The sequence below is a fragment of the Scardinius erythrophthalmus genome, assembly GCF_964197995.2.
Source record: "Scardinius erythrophthalmus genome assembly, chromosome: 19".
Classification (NCBI taxonomy): domain Eukaryota; kingdom Metazoa; phylum Chordata; class Actinopteri; order Cypriniformes; family Leuciscidae; genus Scardinius; species Scardinius erythrophthalmus.
The window spans coordinates 29,025,490-29,042,550 of NC_138239.1; the positions used below are offsets into that span (position 1 = coordinate 29,025,490).

A 17,061-nucleotide genomic window follows, 5' to 3' on the forward strand; every position below is an offset into this window, starting at 1 on the left:
ATCACCACTTTAAAGCGGTTCAACACAATTTCTGTCTGCGAACGCGGCTTATGTTTTTACAGGACGCGTTTTTAAAAAAGTGCGCAATTGTCAGATCTAAAGTAAAACAAGTTGCCACTAAAGCGCTAGATTTGTTTTGAAAGTCAAATGTTGCTTAGACACAAACTTTTAAGATTTCAGTGTGTTGTTTATTGTGTTAACATTATCCAAAAGATAAAAATATGACAATTTTACTTTTGAAGGAGAAAAATTATTATGAATTGTTCCAATTTAAGGCCGATCTGAAATGGATGTATAATGTTTACGTTATTTGTGCTTTAAAAATGTAAAAAACAAAACAAAACAAAAACACCCCAAGGTGCCGAGAGCGAAGAGCACCTGCAGTGGGACGTCCCTCGCTTTCATTGGCTGATGGATCTGTCAGTCATGCAATGACGTCATGTGGGCATTGTGTTTGAGGAAGCGCAAGAAAGAAACTGCATCAAGTCCAGAATATATAAAACACCTCGACATCATCGAAAAGTTTAATGTGACTGGAGTTCATATAAACGCTTTCCAACGTCCCGAGTCGAAAGGTACGTTATTGTTTCGTCCTTTTCGTCTTTTCCGAATTCCTTGATGGCTAAGTTTGGCCAAAAAAACGTAATGTGGCCAAAAATCAGTAATGTGATCAGCGGTATTCAGTGCTAGACTCAATTTTTTCCTTGTTGTTTGCTCTTTTTGTAGTTTATTTTTTACTATTTTCCATCGAAAGGACCGATAGACGTCATGCAGATTTTCATTATATTATAATAAATGAGTTTAATCCTGTATTGATTATTGAACAGCTCCAGTAAGTGAGATCCAGGACTCTGTATGCATGTTAAGCACCTGCTCAACATTAGTATTTATTTTTAGAACCACGTTTTGTCCCCTGGCGCTTCCTGTATCACTTCCTTGTTACATAAAACACATAAATTACATAGAAATTAAACACTGAAATTATTTAGAAGTTCTACTCCCATGGTTTACATAAGCGTCTGCACGTTTAGGCTACATAGTTGCACGTTTAGGCTACATAGTTGCACACCTATCATATATATACACTAATATATTTCTCATACATGTAAATATTGTGAATTTATTCTTATTTTATGCTTTTAATTTACTTTTAGTATTTGTACCTGTATTTGGATTTACTGCTGTAGAATGCCTGAGCCTCACAATAAACATTTCTATGCACAAACTGTCACTGACATCTGGTGCATGTTACAAATAAACTTGAAACTTTTATTAATTATTATTTTTTAAAGTCCCCCTGTGGTGAAAATCAAGTTTTTAATGTTGTTTATGTCTATGTGGTGTTTTTAATATGCTTTAAGACAATCCATGTACAAATTCACAAGTCAACACACACCATTGAGTATTTTCTCCTTTAAAACTGCAGTGAACCAAAGACAGTCTCAAAAACACGGTGGGTGTAGAGTTACATTCAAGCTATTTTAATGCATGACAAAAAAACAGGGGGACTTTAAGTTAAAGTATGGAAAGTGTTATTAACATAACAATTATTAGGTGAAAAATCCACTACACAACCTAGTATTGACTAACAAGAGTAGTTCCTTGTGTTTAGAGCTGCTAGAAATCTTGATTTCTGATTCTTGAAATATCATTTTTTTCAATTAAAAGCACGTTTGACTGCTGGAAATTGTGAAAAGTGAAATCACATATCCAGAAATAAAGTCGCTTTTAATATAGATTGTGTGATGGTTTGACAACACTAGACTTTAACACAACTGTAGGCTAGTCAATTAACTATTAGTTAATTAATTAGTTGTTGCAGCACTATTACTAACCCTAACGCGCATATTTTTTGAGATTATGTGCAAGTGTTGCATGCGCTGTATATGTGCAGTCAGTAAAGGTCAGGGTGGGTTGGTAATGGTTTGTAACGGCACTGTAGGACTGCTGAAAAGAGCGTTTGTTGGAGGGAGGGCTTGTGGGGAAAAATTCATGTAATTATGGGACTTTTACAAAAGACAGTCTGTCTGTTATAACTTCCTTTTGTATATTCACAGTGCCGAAAGTGACTTCCACATTCACTGCCACAGGATGCAGATCAGCGTTTATCTGTACGCTCTCATCGCCTGTAGTGGATTAACCCTTTCAGCACTAGAGAATGGCAGTGATGCGCCGGCACTCCTCCTGGTGTCTTTTGATGGCTTTCGAGCAGACTATCTAAACAAATACTCATTTCCCAATCTCGAAAGGTTCTTCTCCGATGGCGTCCTTGTACGTGAGCTAACCAATGTGTTCACGACCAAAACCTTTCCCAATCATTACAGTCTCGTCACAGGGCTGTACGCGGAGAGCCATGGGATGCTTGCCAGTATTATGTATGACCAAGTGTCGAAAAAGCATTTCTCTATTCAAAATGACAGTGACCCTTTCTGGTGGGACGAAGCCATTCCCATCTGGGTGTCGGTGGAGGAGAATGGCTACAGGGCGGCATCTGCTATGTGGCCGGGAACAGATGTAAAAATTCATAACCACGCATTAAAATACACATTTAAATATGACTCAAAGGTGAGCTTCCAAACAAGGCTGGGAAACCTCACACAGTGGATGACAGAGGACAGATCTGTTAAGTTTGCCGCTCTGTACTGGGAAGAACCCGACTGGAGTGGCCACAAGTATGGCCCGGAGAACACCACTGAGATGGCTAAGGCTTTGAAGGAGGTGGATGGTCACATAGGTTTTCTGATGGAGCAGCTCAACAAAACGGGATTATGGGGGAAAATAAATGTTATCATCACTAGCGATCATGGTATGACCCAGTGTTCTCAAGAGCGTCTTATTGAACTGGATAAATGCATCAGTCCGAGCAGCTATACAGTAGTGGATCTCACTCCTGTGGCTGCCATCATTCCTTTGGAAGGTAATGTTTGTCATTGATACTCCATTTAAATCAATTTTTAATTAAAAAAGTCTGACACCATGAACTGTGATGTATATAAATATGCACTGCCCGGTCAAAAAAATCTGTTTGGATTTAAATGGGCAAATGCTTCTTAAGAGTCTATGACTGGATCATTATTGCAGTGATTATTATGTTTCTATCATGTTATATGTTTGGCAGCAGTTCTTCTAAACCTAATTGATGGAGTGTGTAGCTTTTCATTTCTTAAACAACCATGTAGGCAGACACAACATGGCCATATTCCAGGAAGACAATGTCAAGATTCATCAGACTCAAACTGTTAAAGAATGGTTGGGAGGAGCATGAAGAATCATTTTCACACATGAATTGGTGGAAATAATGTTGATGGAACCTCTTGATGGAAATAAATTTTGTGAAAATTACGTTGTCAAAACAATTCTAGTTCACATGGCTACACGGAAGCGATAAATAATTCTGTATTATACACTTTTAAGGCCAGACAAGTAATTTGTTGAGGTCAATTTGTAAAGAAAGATTACACACCTGCACACATATATATTCAAACGCGCATATCTATAGACTAAACACGTAATACGCATATGCACGCCATCAGCGTTTTCAGAGGTGTGCGTTTTTGAAGTTTGCGCAGGGAGAACAATATTATTATTTATTTATTTTTTTTCACGATTTGCGTTCTCGAGCCACTAGGCACTGTTGTTGTGCGACTGTTGTTGTATGGAGGTCAATCCGTGTCAAATCAACCAAATTTTTAAAACGTCCCTGGCTCAAATTTTTGACGTTAATATTTTTTTTCTCTGAAGAAAGGCAAACATAATTAGTGGTTAAAGTCAAAATACTAAATGTTACGGATGAATATTTACTTTAAAATTACTTTACAAAAATGGCAGCATCATTATTTTATTTTTACACAGAGATTGGTAGGTCTACTAGTGAAAACTGTTGACTTTAGCTATCCTTGTTGCATTATATGCCAATGTTGACAATGGCACTTTTTGTGTTTTCCCCCCCAAAATTTGCATGCCTGTAACCCAAGAAGAATTAAAGATATCTTAATATCATTTTAGATTTTGCTTCCTAAACATTTATTTTGATACAGTATCTAAGGCCCTATATGGTTCAATCCCAGAGATATGGGAATCTCTATGTGGCTGTAAGAGTAAATTGTGCACATTTTCAGTGGTCAAAAACCAAATATGGGCAACTTTGCACACAGCTGATACTTTTTCTCTTAAAGGGGAATGCCTGAGGAACAAATAATGTTGAAACTAGAAATGTATCTCATTTCCTTGTCAAAACAATTGCATAGAACATACCAGTCTGAGTTCCAAAAATTCATTTTTTCCAAAGTTTGCGTAAAAAAGAAAAAGGGAATACAATTAATGTTTGAGCCGGGGACCTCTATAGGAATACCACTTTATTTTAATTTAATTTAATTGTAACTTTTTTTATTTATGCTATTCATTTTGCCATGCATATATACATTCATATATATATATATATATATATATATATATATATATATATATATTTAACCACCCTGATCCATCCATCCATCCATCCATCGAATCCTCCCTTCTAAAATCAGCACAGAAAATGTGAAAAAGTCTACAGATTCCACCTGGATTTGCATTTTTCCCTCTTATTTATTTTTTCATTTATTTACAGATAATTCCACCGTATACAAAAACCTGTCCATTTGTCACGATCACATGAAGGTGTACCTAAAGGATGATGTTCCTGACAGGCTGCACTATAAAAACAATGAAAGGATTCAGCCAATCATTTTGGTGGCAGATGAAGGCTGGACGATTGTCAAACATGGCAAACTCCCACGACGTAAGTGTTCCTTGAAAGCAGTTAGTAATTTTTAAGGTTACATTTGCCTTGAAATCTTACTTTGATTAAGTCCATGTTAAAAATATTTACAATTTAATTCTTTAAAAAAAAATGAATTAATGTTTTTTGCAAAGGCAAGCATCACTCATTGCATTGTTATTGTGGCAAGTTTGCGTTGACACCTTATTATGCCATTTTAAAGGTTTCTAATTTTGTTTTGGAGGTCTCCTACAATAGGTTTCCAAGGTAAAAAAAAACACTTTCATTTACAAAAATACTGGACATCACCTCTTTTCTCAGAGTGTCTGAAACGGTTCAATTAAAGATCCAGTCTCTCTAAACCCCTACTTTCCGAGAGCCTCCTCTGCTCTGATTGGTCAGATGGCCCAGTCTGTTATGACTGGTCTACTGCTTACAGCATGTGTCAGAAATGAAAAACACATTACCATATCTGAATTTTAGCTCTTCCTCAGCACTTGTATACACAATGATACGAAAAGTAAAAAGTATAAATTTGAGCGCGAGTCCTCATCCTTTGGAAGTGCATCAAAATGGATTTGCTTTTACAGCACAGAACACAGCGTCTTCTCAACATGTCAACAACACAAAACCAACTCTTCCAGTTTCAGCTACAACTACAGCGTAAGGGTCAAAATAGACATTGTTCGCGGGCAGCCATTGAAGACCATAGGCCGGCATTATGCAAATGTGTTATAAATCTATGTAGGTTCGAGCAGGAAGCAAGACTATAATTGCTGACGACTCCTTTCAGGCAGTTCAGAATCGGTTCTTTCTTTTGAGAGACAATGGCTGTGTTCCTAATCACCCTCTATACTCTCACTCACCGTTCCCTACATTACTCCACTAATATAGTCCACTTGAAGGAGGGAATGAAAACAAGTGATCGATTTCGGACACTGAGTGCGCCGGAAGGACTGCCGCTTTTGCATAGTTTGTGCCGTTTAACACTGTAATCATTTGAAACTTAGTAGAGCGTTGGCGCTTGCAACACCAAGGTCATGGGTTCGATTCCCAGGGAAAGCAAGAACTGATAAGAATGTAAATGTGCACCTTGAAAAGCAATGTAAGTTGCTTTGGATAAAAGCATCTGCCAAATGCATAAATGTAAATGTAAACCTTAAGGAAACAATTTAATAATCAATGTCAAAGGAATTTTTACCTGAGTGACGCTGTAGCCACATTGAACCAGCGGTTTGGAAAGTGGGTAACACTTTACAATAAGGTTCATTAGTTAACTACCTTAGTTAACAATACATCTACAGCACTTAGTTAATATTAATGTGAACATTAGTTAATGCACTGTGAACTAACATGAAAAAACAATGAACAGCTGTATTTTTATTAACTAACATTAACAAAGATTAATAAATACTGTAACAAATGTTTTGCTCATTGTTAGTTCATGTTAGTTAATGCATTAACTTAGCCTGGCAAGCCAGACCTACATCAAGATGTTAGGTCTGGAAACTCACCATAGTCACGGCTCAATCCGAGGGGCGGGATAAACAGCTGTCTTTCAAATTCCCTCTGCACGCAATAGGACAGCGCTTCAACCAACCAGAGCGTTTTCCCAACAGCGGAGATTAGTTGATAGATTCAACTTTTGCCATATCTGGCCGGCAAAACGACGAACACATCTTCCTTTTTTTAAGAATGACTTAAGTGCCGTTCTTTGCTCTTTTCTCAAAGAAAAACTTAACTCCAAGTCCTCCAGAGTCGCGGCCAAAGCCGATTCGAAAGACCGTTGTTCTCCATCAGCAGCCGCCATTCTTTGTTTTCAAGTAGCAGCAGCCACCGTCGCAACTCTGTCGTGTATGTTAAGCCCGCCCCCGCCTACTCTATACACAATGTGATTGGCCTGACCCAATCTGGGTTTTTGCAGCGAGAAGGTTTATTGAGAGTTGCTAGACTACCCTGGCTGCGAAATACATTTTGCTGCCGCTAGGGTTCGTCTAGATTTCTAGGCTAGCATTAACTAATGTTAACTACTGAACCTTATTGTAAAGTGTTACTGGAAATTGGATGGATAGATGATTCAGGGAATTTATTCTGCGTGACCGCCACATTGCATTATGGGTTTCCTCTAGACGTTGAGCGTACATCAGTTGTACATGACTCGTTATTGCGGTGCAATGTGGGATTGAATGAGTGCACTCGATAATGTCCACTATGGCTTCGGACACCACTACAAATGGCCGTCCCCTCAAATAGTGCCGGTATTTAAGGGTATAGGGGGCGATTTCGGACACAGCCAATAACTCCATTTATTGTGCACTCTGATCTTTGAAACTTTGCAGACCTTTTACATTCACAAACTGCTATATTACACACTTGATAAAAGTTAATATCTGAAAAAGCACAATAGGGGCACTTAAAGTGTTTTTCATCTGTTTCTTGTCTTTTGCAGTGGGCGATCATGGCTATGACAATACGCTTCCCAGCATGCACCCCTTCCTGGCCGCCAATGGGCCCGCGTTCCGTAAAGGCTACAAGATGTCGAGCTTTAACAGCGTGGATCTCTACCCACTCATGTGCCACCTCGTTGGCATCTCTCCAAAGCCCAACAACGGCAGCTTCGCTCACGTGCGCTGTGCGCTAGTCAACGAGCAGTGCGGAGAGCTAGCATTAGCGGTGGGCATCGTCATTGGTGTTTTAATAATCCTGACCATCTTCACCTGCCTATTCAAGCTGATGAAGAACAGAGATGCCTCGTCTTCACGTCCATTCGCCCGCTTGGAGTTAGATGACGACGACGCTGATGATGAACCTTTACTTGAATGAAGTGCTGTATGCAAAATGTTAAAGGAACAGTTCACCCACACATGGAAAAAGTCTGACAGGTTTGGGAAAACATGAGTTTTGGGTTGAGTAAATGATGACTGCCTTTTTTATTTTCAGGTGAACTGTTCCTTTAAATGCTGAAATGGTGCAGAGATGACAATCATATCGAAACTGTAAGGGAGAAATTTAACTCTTGTAGAACCTGTAAAATACACTGTAGGCACAATAAAGGAGTAGTCATCATTAGTACTAAACAACATGACAAAACATGTCTTCAACATCAGCTGTTGAGCTAGAAATACTTAGTGTTTAGTGCTTCGTTCTTAACCAGGTTACGAGATCTCTGGCCAACACCAATATTTACAAAAAAAACAAAACAACTAAATATATTTCGAATGTGTTAGATAATTTCCTAACACGCACAAGCATGCTGTCGTCACGTTTAACACAGATTTCGGAATGATTCAATTGGTCAACTTCCAATAATGCTTTTTTTGCATTATCTAAAGCATATAAATGTTGCTTTATAACTATGCATATTATATGCTACCAGTCAGGTTACTGAGGTACACCATGGTTTATACTCTTGAACTGGTCTGCACTTCCCAAAAGCATCCTAAGCCTACAGTAAGTAGACCATAGGGTGTAATGCAATGGTTTCTGTGATCTCCTTAGGCTTACCATGCTTTTAAGAAACGCAGAACATAAGCAATAATAATTATGAAAGCTATGGTCTATGTTTTTTTTGTGTGTGTTTTAAAGGGATAGTTCGTCCAAAAATGCACTCATCCTCAAGTTGTCCCAAATCTGCACGAGTTTCTTTCTTCTGTTGAACACAAAAGAAGATGTTTTGAAGAATGATGGTGACCAGACAGTTGACGGTAGCCTTTGTATGAAAAACATTACTATGGAAGTCAATGGAGTCCATCAACTGTCCGGTCACCAACGTTCTTTAAAATATCTTCGTTTGTGTTCAACAGAAGAAAGAAACTCATACAGGTTTGGAACAACATAAGGGTGAGTAAATGATGACAGAATTGTCATTTTTGGGTGAACTATCCTTTTAAGGTTTGTAAACAAGATACTGAGGTTACTTGAAAATGCCCGTACTGATATTGCCTGTAGTGAAACTTTATTTATTAAGTCAAGTTACATCTGTTTTTGCATGCCAGGGAATACACAACCAGGTCAATTTGAATATTTATTTCTTTTTTTTAGAGGTTGCTTTGTGTTTTTTTTCTTTGCATAAGAGACACATTTTGATCAAATGCAACTAGATCTCAGTGTTGCTCTGTCTATAAAGGAATGATCAGTCTCACATTTGTTCATGAATCCCTACTGAGGAATATTTCTGTAGGGTTTAAGAGGGCTTTTTACCTGAAGATCGAATGTTTTCTTGTAAAGTAGAATAATCTTGAGCGTTGTTGAATCTTTCTCAGAGATTGTTGTATGTGTAAATACACTGTAAAGTTAGTTTTGCTTGTTGCACTATAAGCTGTGTGTCCAGATTTGGGGGAAGGGAATCCGCTGCTGCTTTAAAAAAGAAAAATTATTTCATGCTTCAAAATGAGTGAGTTTATTTAAGAGATTTTATTTTTCCTGTTTAGTTAGTTGTTCCTTTTTAAATGGCGTTGCTCATTTTAGTGGAAAATAGCAAAAGGATATTGCTTTATAATTTGTGATTTTGACTTTTAATGCTGGTTTTAATACTGTTGTCTTAAAATGACATTGAAAAGCTGCACAAATCAGAGTTTTTATTTACATTTTTATCCAAGGCTCGTCATTTCATAAAACTATTTCGTGCTGTTTTGTCTGTACATTTAGCAATGGTCAAAAATTGTTTTTGCATCAGACTTTAGTTACTGAAAAGGAATGTTACTGAAATGAAGGACATCAACATTGCTTGTGCTGTATTTGGCTGTCAAATATGTGTGGTCATATGTTCAGAGTTTTCTGAATCTTTGTGAATCTATGCAAAGCAAGAACTAAATGGAACCTTTTCTCACTCTCACAATGACGACATTTGTCATCAACATCAAATAAAATATCTATTTCAGATGTTTAAAGAGTGTTTGTTTTTGTGTGTGTGTGTGTGTGTGTGTGTGTGACTGTTATGGTGATCAGGTATGAGCAGTTCTTTGTAGATGTCAAGCAGCCACTAGAGGTCTCACTTACAACTACAGGTTACTGTACTCACTGTATATCATGACACTATTGTGAAGACAATCAGCTGATGTTTCAAGGTTTTTATGTACAGAATTGATGTTATCAGCAATAATCACCCTATATACTATATATAAACACTACCATTCACAACTTTGGGGTCTGTTTAAAAAAATAAATAATGTTTTTGAAGGAATCTGTTATGCTCATCAAGGCAACATTGATTTTTTTTTTTTTAAATCAAAAATACAGTAAAAACTAATAATGTGAAATATTAGTATGGTTTAAAAGAACTGTTTTTTCTACATCTAGCAAACTGGGACGACGGCCATGCAAACCAACTTGTTGCAGTGTGAAACTCAGTTTCAGGGTGTTGCCAATCTTCTTATAGCCTAGGCCATCTTTGTGGAGAGCAACCATACTAATTCTCAAATCCTTAGAGAGTTCTTTGCCTTGAGGTGCCATGTTGAACATCCAGTGGTCAGTATGAGAGAATTGTACTCATAGCACAAATTTGAACTGATCTAATACAAGATATACAAATTTGTATGGTCCTGTAAAGCAGACAAAAACATGAACATGATGAATAGGCATGGTTAAATGACGTACAGCTATTATCACTTAGGGTGTACTCACTTTTGTTGCCAGCTATTTTGACAATAATGGCTGTATATTGAGTTATTTTCAGAGGACAGTAAATATATACTGCTATACAAGCTGCACATTGGCTACTCTAAAATATATCCCAAGTTTCATTTCTATAGTATTGTCCCTTGAGAAGATAAACTAAAATGGCTGCTTTGTGAGATCCTGTAATATAATAATCACTGCAATAACTATCCAATCATAGACTCTTAAGCATTTAAATCCAAACAGCAACTTTTTTTTTTTTTTTTTTTTTTTTTGGCCAGGCAGTGTATGTAGTGTGTAATAGTGTGTATATTGTTAGAATTTTATTATCTGCGTAGTCTAATATGACGTAGCCTACCACAGATACTTATCTGGTTAGTTGGTGTTGAATACAGAGCAACAGTTTAGTGTGTGACTGTTACTGTACAGTCCTGAGGTCAGTAATCATGTGTAAATGAGTGTTCAGGGAGGTTACAGCTCTATATTTAGAGAGAACTTACTGGAATGTTTTACCCATAACCCAGCCACACTAAACACCATCCGTTAAGAACCACCAGTTGATTATGAGCATTACTGGGGTCTGAGAGACAGGGACTGAACCCTTAAAAATTACTAGGACACTTGTATGCCACAGTTAAAAATGTAAGAATGCCATTGCAGTGTGTTTGTCACCTAAACACCAGCTGATTCAAAGACATTGAGAAAAAAGTTATAAGGAACAAAAAATAGCATGGAGAAAACATTTTGTATGACTTAAAAGTACTGGGTTTTCCCACAGAATTGGGCCTCTTTGCTGAGGGTTGTTCTCTTACGAGAGTCCTCTCGTACTGCGTTTTATCAAAACGCTACGGGAAAAGTCTCTTTTCACGAAACACTGAAGCAAAAATTATCCTTTAATTTTCATATATGTAAAACGCGTTGCGGCAGCAGCAGACAGCTATGGCGAGACGGCTTGCTCGCTCATTGGCTGCTCTGCGGCAACTGCTTAAGCCTATCGAGCGAGGCCTGAGATGACATCAGGCCAATGAGGGCGCTTCGCGCCCTCCTCGCCACTTCCCGCCGAAACGGGCGTGGCTTACCTCTATAAAAGGAGCTCGAGAAGGCTGACTCACTTGATTTTAATCTCTTCAGCGAAGCGCACGCATCGCTGGATCACGGAAGCAGCGTCGTTGAAGCAAGCACATCAGCGGGACGAGCCCTCGAAGCTGCTGGCCAACGCCGCCTTCTACAGCCGTACCTGCTGCGCTTTCCGGCGCCTATATCCTTTTCATTGCCTTTCTGTGTGTGTGTGTGTGTGTTTTCTGCAACACTCACCCCTAAAAGAGCTGCGTCTTTTTTAAGATGCCTTCTTGCGGCTCGTGCCGAGCCCCACTCACCGAGGGAGACAAGCACGTCATCTGTGTTTCCTGCCTGGGTGAGGACCATGCAGCGCTCGCGCTCGCTGACGGCGGATGCCCTCACTGCGAGCTTTTGCCGATGGTGACTCTGAGGACTCGCCTGGCATCCTTTTCCAAGCCTGCATTCACCGCCGCGATGCCGCGCCGTAAAAAGCGCCGCTCGCAGCGGGTCCCGGAACCCGCTCCAGCCCGACCAAGCTCGCCGGTTCGCCCGCCAGCTTCACCGGCCTCTCTCGAATCACTTCCTGATGCTCAGCGCCCGCAGTCTGCCGCCGCTTCATCAGAGGAAGTCGGTTCAGAGGCTGCGTCGGGGGAGAAGGATTCCTGCTCTCTGATAGCTTCAGGCAGCGAGGATTGGGCGAGCTTTGAGGACCTCGCGCCTCCTGCCCGCAAGCCCTCAACGAGAGCCAACATTGAGAAGGAGCTCATGCGAGTACTCGCGCTGGCCGCGGCGAGCCTCGGCCTCGAGTGGTCTGCACCGGAGCCCCCCTCTCGAACCCGGCTGGATGGTAGCTTCCTCCCTGGTGAGCGCACTTCTCCGGAATCTAAGCCCGCTCCTTTTCTTCCTGAGTTACATGAAGAAGTTGCGAAGGCCTGGAACGCGCCCTTCTCTGCGCGGACGCGCTCATCTGTGTCACCCGCATTTTCCTCTCTGGATAATGCCGGAGACCGAGGCTACCTCTCTCTTCCGCCGGTGGAACAGGCGATAGCGACCCACCTTTGCCCGCCCTCTGCTGGACGGCGGGCTAAACCGGTGTTGCCTTCTAAAGCCTGCCGCATGACGTCGACGCTGCTCGCGCAAATCTTCTCCGCCGCTGGGCAGGCCGCGTCATCGCTACACACCATGGCTACGCTGCAGATCTACCAGGGTGATCTCCTCCGTAAACTGGACGAGATGGGACCTGACGCTATCTGCATCGCGGATTTAAGGAGCGCTTCAGATCTCACGCTCCGAGCTACTAAAGCCGCCGCACAAGCCATGGGACGCTGTATGGCTTCCGCCACTGTCGCTGAGAGACACTTATGGCTGACGCTCACGGAGATGGCCGATTCCGAGCGCACTGCGTTTCTCGATGCCCCGCTGTCTTCCACCGGCCTTTTTGGTTCTTCTCTCTCCGAGTTCGTGGAGAGATTTACCGAGGCCCAAAAAGCGTCTCAAGCCTTCAAGCACTTCCTGCCGAAGCGCTCCGGTTCTGCAGCGGGTCGTGGCAAACGGACCCCGCGGAGCTCTCAGCCTCAGCCCCCGCCTTCGGCCGCCTCATCGCAGCAGCCACAGCAGCGCAGCTCGAGGCCCCGCTCTCGGTCCAGCGCCCGGCGCCCCTCCTCGCGCGGGCCGCGATCGAAGATCGTGGTAAAGCCTGAAGTGCCGAAGAAGTCCTAGCAAGCCTAGGAAAGCGCAGGTGTGTGAGTCCCGTTGCGGCCGGCCTCTCACCCAAGCGCCCCACTGTTTCAGTCCCAAGATTTGCGACTGTTCCAGTGTTTTCTGCAGAGAGCAAGCCCGCACTGCTGCCCGCTTGCCTGCACACAAAAGCCGTTTTCACGGCTACCCAGATAAATCTCAGAAAGAGTGTATTTTCTGGTGTCCCGGCCACGGCCGATGGTGCTATAAATGTAGTCTCGATGCCCACTCCTCAGTGCCCATCACTGCACGTAAGCACAGCCCTACACTTAGGGCCCGCGCACATAAAATCGACTCAGGTCGATTGCGCTTCCAGCATAGTGAGAGTGCCCACTTCCCAGTGCCCACGAACACTATGTCTAACACATCACAGGCTCTCTGTAAAAACGAGAACTGTGAGCGCGCGCTCTGCTCAGGCAGACGCCGCGCCCAAAGCAGTAAATGTGCCCGCTCCCAGCCCACATCTACTCGCTCACATGGGTCCTATGAGACTTTCTCAGTCCTCCCTCACTCAGCTAAGCACTGTAGCGAGGTCGAGGATGAGCGTCTCGCCCGCTGTATTAAGCGCGCGCCCCGCCTCAAATGCCACAGGCATAACGCCTATGTTTGTATCCCCCGAAGCGCCTCTGTCGCACGGCGATCAGAGCGCGCTCCGTATCCAGCCCCTAGCCAGCCATGCAGATGCATGGGCAGCGCTCCCAGGGGTTTCGGACTGGGTGCTAGGCATTATAAAGAGAGGCTTCTCGCTACAGTTTTGCCGACGCCCTCCCCGCTTCACAGCGCGCGTCGAAACTACGTTTTCGTTGGAAGTAGCTCACCTACTTCGAGCCGAAATATCAAAACTGATAAGCAAAGGGGCGATAGAGCGCGTTTCCCCAGCTCTAAGCGAAGGGGGACTATACAGCAGATACTTTCTAGTCCCCAAAAAGGACGGCGGTATCAGACCCATACTGGATCTAAGACGGCTGAACAGAGTATTAGTGAAACGCAGTTTCAAAATGCTCACAACCAGCAAAATTCTCGCGCACGTTCGCCGAGAAGACTGGTTCATGTCGATAGATCTGAAGGACGCGTATTTTCAAATACAGATAGCGTCACACCACAGGCGATACTTGAGATTCGCCTTCGAGGGTCAGACATACCAGTATACAGTCCTGCCATTCGGCTTGTCCCTAGCACCTCGTACATTTACGAAATGCATGGACGCAGCGCTCGCTCCTCTCAGACTCAGAGGCATGCGAGTGCTGAACTATTTGGACGACTGGCTGATCCTAGCTCAATCACGATCACAGCTCGTGGAGCACAGAACCATTTTACTCGATCACCTCGAGAATCTTGGTATCACAGTCAACTGGACGAAGAGTTCATTGAACCCCAGTCAAACGATTTCGTTTCTGGGTGTCGTTCTGGACTCACAGTCTATGACAGCGCGGCTGTCACCACAGCGCGCGCTGGCCATTCAGCGCGCGGCGAGGTCTTTTCGCCGCGGCGCTGTCACCCCGCTCAGGAAGTTTCAAAAGATGCTGGGTCTCATGGCCTCAGCATCGTCAGTTCTCCGGCTGGGCCTGCTCCGCATGCGCCCGCTGCAGTTCTGGTTGAAAGCGCGGGTACCGCGCAGAGCGTGGGCGACCGGTCGATTACGCCTCAAGGTCGATCACAGCTGTGTTTCAGCCCTGACGCCTTGGACGGCGGACGACTGGTACCAATCAGGTGTAAGCCTGGGGACTTCCTCGAGAGTGAGGATGGTGTCTACAGACGCATCCACCTCGGGATGGGGAGCTCTGCTCGAGGGCAGACCGTTCTTCGGCCTGTGGTCGGAACGAGAAAAGCTCCAACACATAAACTGCCTAGAAATGCTGGCAGTGCACAACGCGATGACGCGTTTTTGTCCCCGCATCAAGGACGAACACGTCATAGTCCGCTCGGACAACATGGCTGTGGTGTCCTACATAAATCGCCAGGGCGGTCTGAAATCCATATCCCTGTACAGGCTGGCGAAACGCCTCCTATTATGGGCTCAGCACAACTTACGCTCGCTGAGAGCAGTGCATGTACCTGGGCTTCAGAATGTGGGCCCAGACAGACTGTCCAGGAACAATGTTCCCCCGGGCGAATGGTCTCTACACCCACAAACAGTCCGGCTGTTGTGGGAGAGATTCGGCAGAGCGGAGGTGGACCTTTTCGCATCCCGCGAAAACGCGCACTGCCCCGCATTCTTTTCAAAAACCGACAGCGCGCTGTCCCGAAGGTGGCCGCGCTGCCCGTTATACGCTTTTCCCCCCGTCTCCCTCCTGCCACAGGTGCTGGAACGGGTCAGGGAAACGAAATGCCCAGTCCTGCTTGTAGCTCCGTTCTGGGAGAACCAGATATGGTTCCCAGTTCTTATGCAGTTGACAGATATCGATCCATGGCCACTGCCGTTGAGGAGAGATCTCCTCTCGCAGGCCGGGGGCTCGATTTGGCACCCACACCCGGAACTGTGGTCCCTTCATGTGTGGGTGCTCAACGGATACCCGTTGGTCTCACAGAGGGAGTCGTGAATACCATCACTCAGGCTAGAGCGCCGTCGACACGGCGGCTTTATGCTTCGAAGTGGTCGGTTTTCTCCGGCTGGTGTACAGCTCGGAGCATTTCACCCCTCGAGTGTGAGGTAACGGAGGTTCTCTCCTTCCTACAAGAGCTGTTGGATAAGGGCAGATCCCCTTCCACGCTCAAAGTGTATGTGGCGGCTATTTCAGCGTTCTTTGGTTCAACGCTGGGTCAGTCGCTGGGAAGGAATGATTTAGTCATCCGCTTCCTCAGGGGAGCTAGGAGACTGAATCCGCCTAGACCTCCTTCAGTTCCTTTGTGGGACCTTTCTACGGTCCTAGCGGCCATGAAAGATGCCCCTTTCGAGCCTATCCAGTCTATTAGCCTCAAACATTTGTCTTTCAAAACAGTGTTTTTGATGGCTCTCGCTTCAGTGAAGCGCATAGGCGACCTGCACGCGCTCTCTGTGAGCCCGGCGTGCTTGGAGTTTGGTCCTAATGACTCTAAAGTCATACTCAAACCTAAGCACGGCTATGTGCCGAAATCCCTCAACACGCCTTTTCGGGCTCAGGTCATTTCCCTGGCTGCCCTGCCGGCATCAAGTGAGGAAGGGGACTCGAGTTTTCTTTGCCCTGTTAGGGCTTTAAGAGCTTATATGTCCCGCTCTGCTGTCTTCAGACAGACAGAGCAGCTCTTTGTCTCGTTCAGTGGACGTTCCAAAGGAATGGCTGTTTCGAAACAAAGTCTATCCAGATGGATAGTTGACGCCATAGCGCTGGCTTATACTGCCAAGGGCATTCCATGCCCGTTGGGAGTCAGAGCGCACTCCACGAGAAGCGTGGCTTCTTCGTGGGCTTGGTCCAGCGGGATTTCCCTACAGGATATATGTACGGCGGCAGGCTGGGCCTCGCCGTCTACATTTATCAGGTTTTATAACCTAGAGGTTCCCGCCTTGCAGGCTAAGCTTTTGTCGGTGTAATCCGTTCAGCCGTCTAGTCAGACCGCTGAAACTCACGCGCTATGCGCTACCGACTATCTTGGGCAGAACTGTGTAAGACCCACATTTCCACATTAGTTCAGGCTCCCTACCCTGTCTATGTGATGTTATACTTGCGTCTGTGGACATGTCTATTCTACGACGCTACAATTTAGGGAATCAAGGCTCCCGCCCTTATTCCCTGACTCTGTGTGAGTCAATCTGGTGATTATGCACTGTATGCCTGAAATAGCTTCCGGTGATCAGTGTTTTTATCCCAGCACGCACGGCGTTTTGCAAGGGGTTCCCGTAGCGTTTTGATAAAACGCAGTACGAGAGGACTCTCGTAAGAGAACGTACTCGGTTACTAACGTAACCTCGGTTCTCT

At 44.0% G+C, this 17,061-nt stretch overlaps 1 protein-coding gene across 1 annotated transcript in view; it reads left to right on the plus strand.

Annotated features, from left to right (window-relative positions):
* Positions 1–430: 430 nt before the first annotated feature.
* Positions 431–17,061, plus strand: part of LOC308707816 (chloride intracellular channel protein 5-like) — a 28,715-nt gene continuing 12,084 nt past the window's right edge. The window contains exons 1-4 of the mRNA XM_081394485.1: positions 431–575; positions 2,058–2,917; positions 4,607–4,777; positions 7,206–7,429. Coding sequence (XP_081250611.1) covers positions 2,092–2,917; positions 4,607–4,777; positions 7,206–7,429 — 1,221 coding nt within the window. The 5' untranslated portion in view covers positions 431–575; positions 2,058–2,091. The remainder of the gene's footprint in view (positions 576–2,057; positions 2,918–4,606; positions 4,778–7,205; positions 7,430–17,061) is intronic.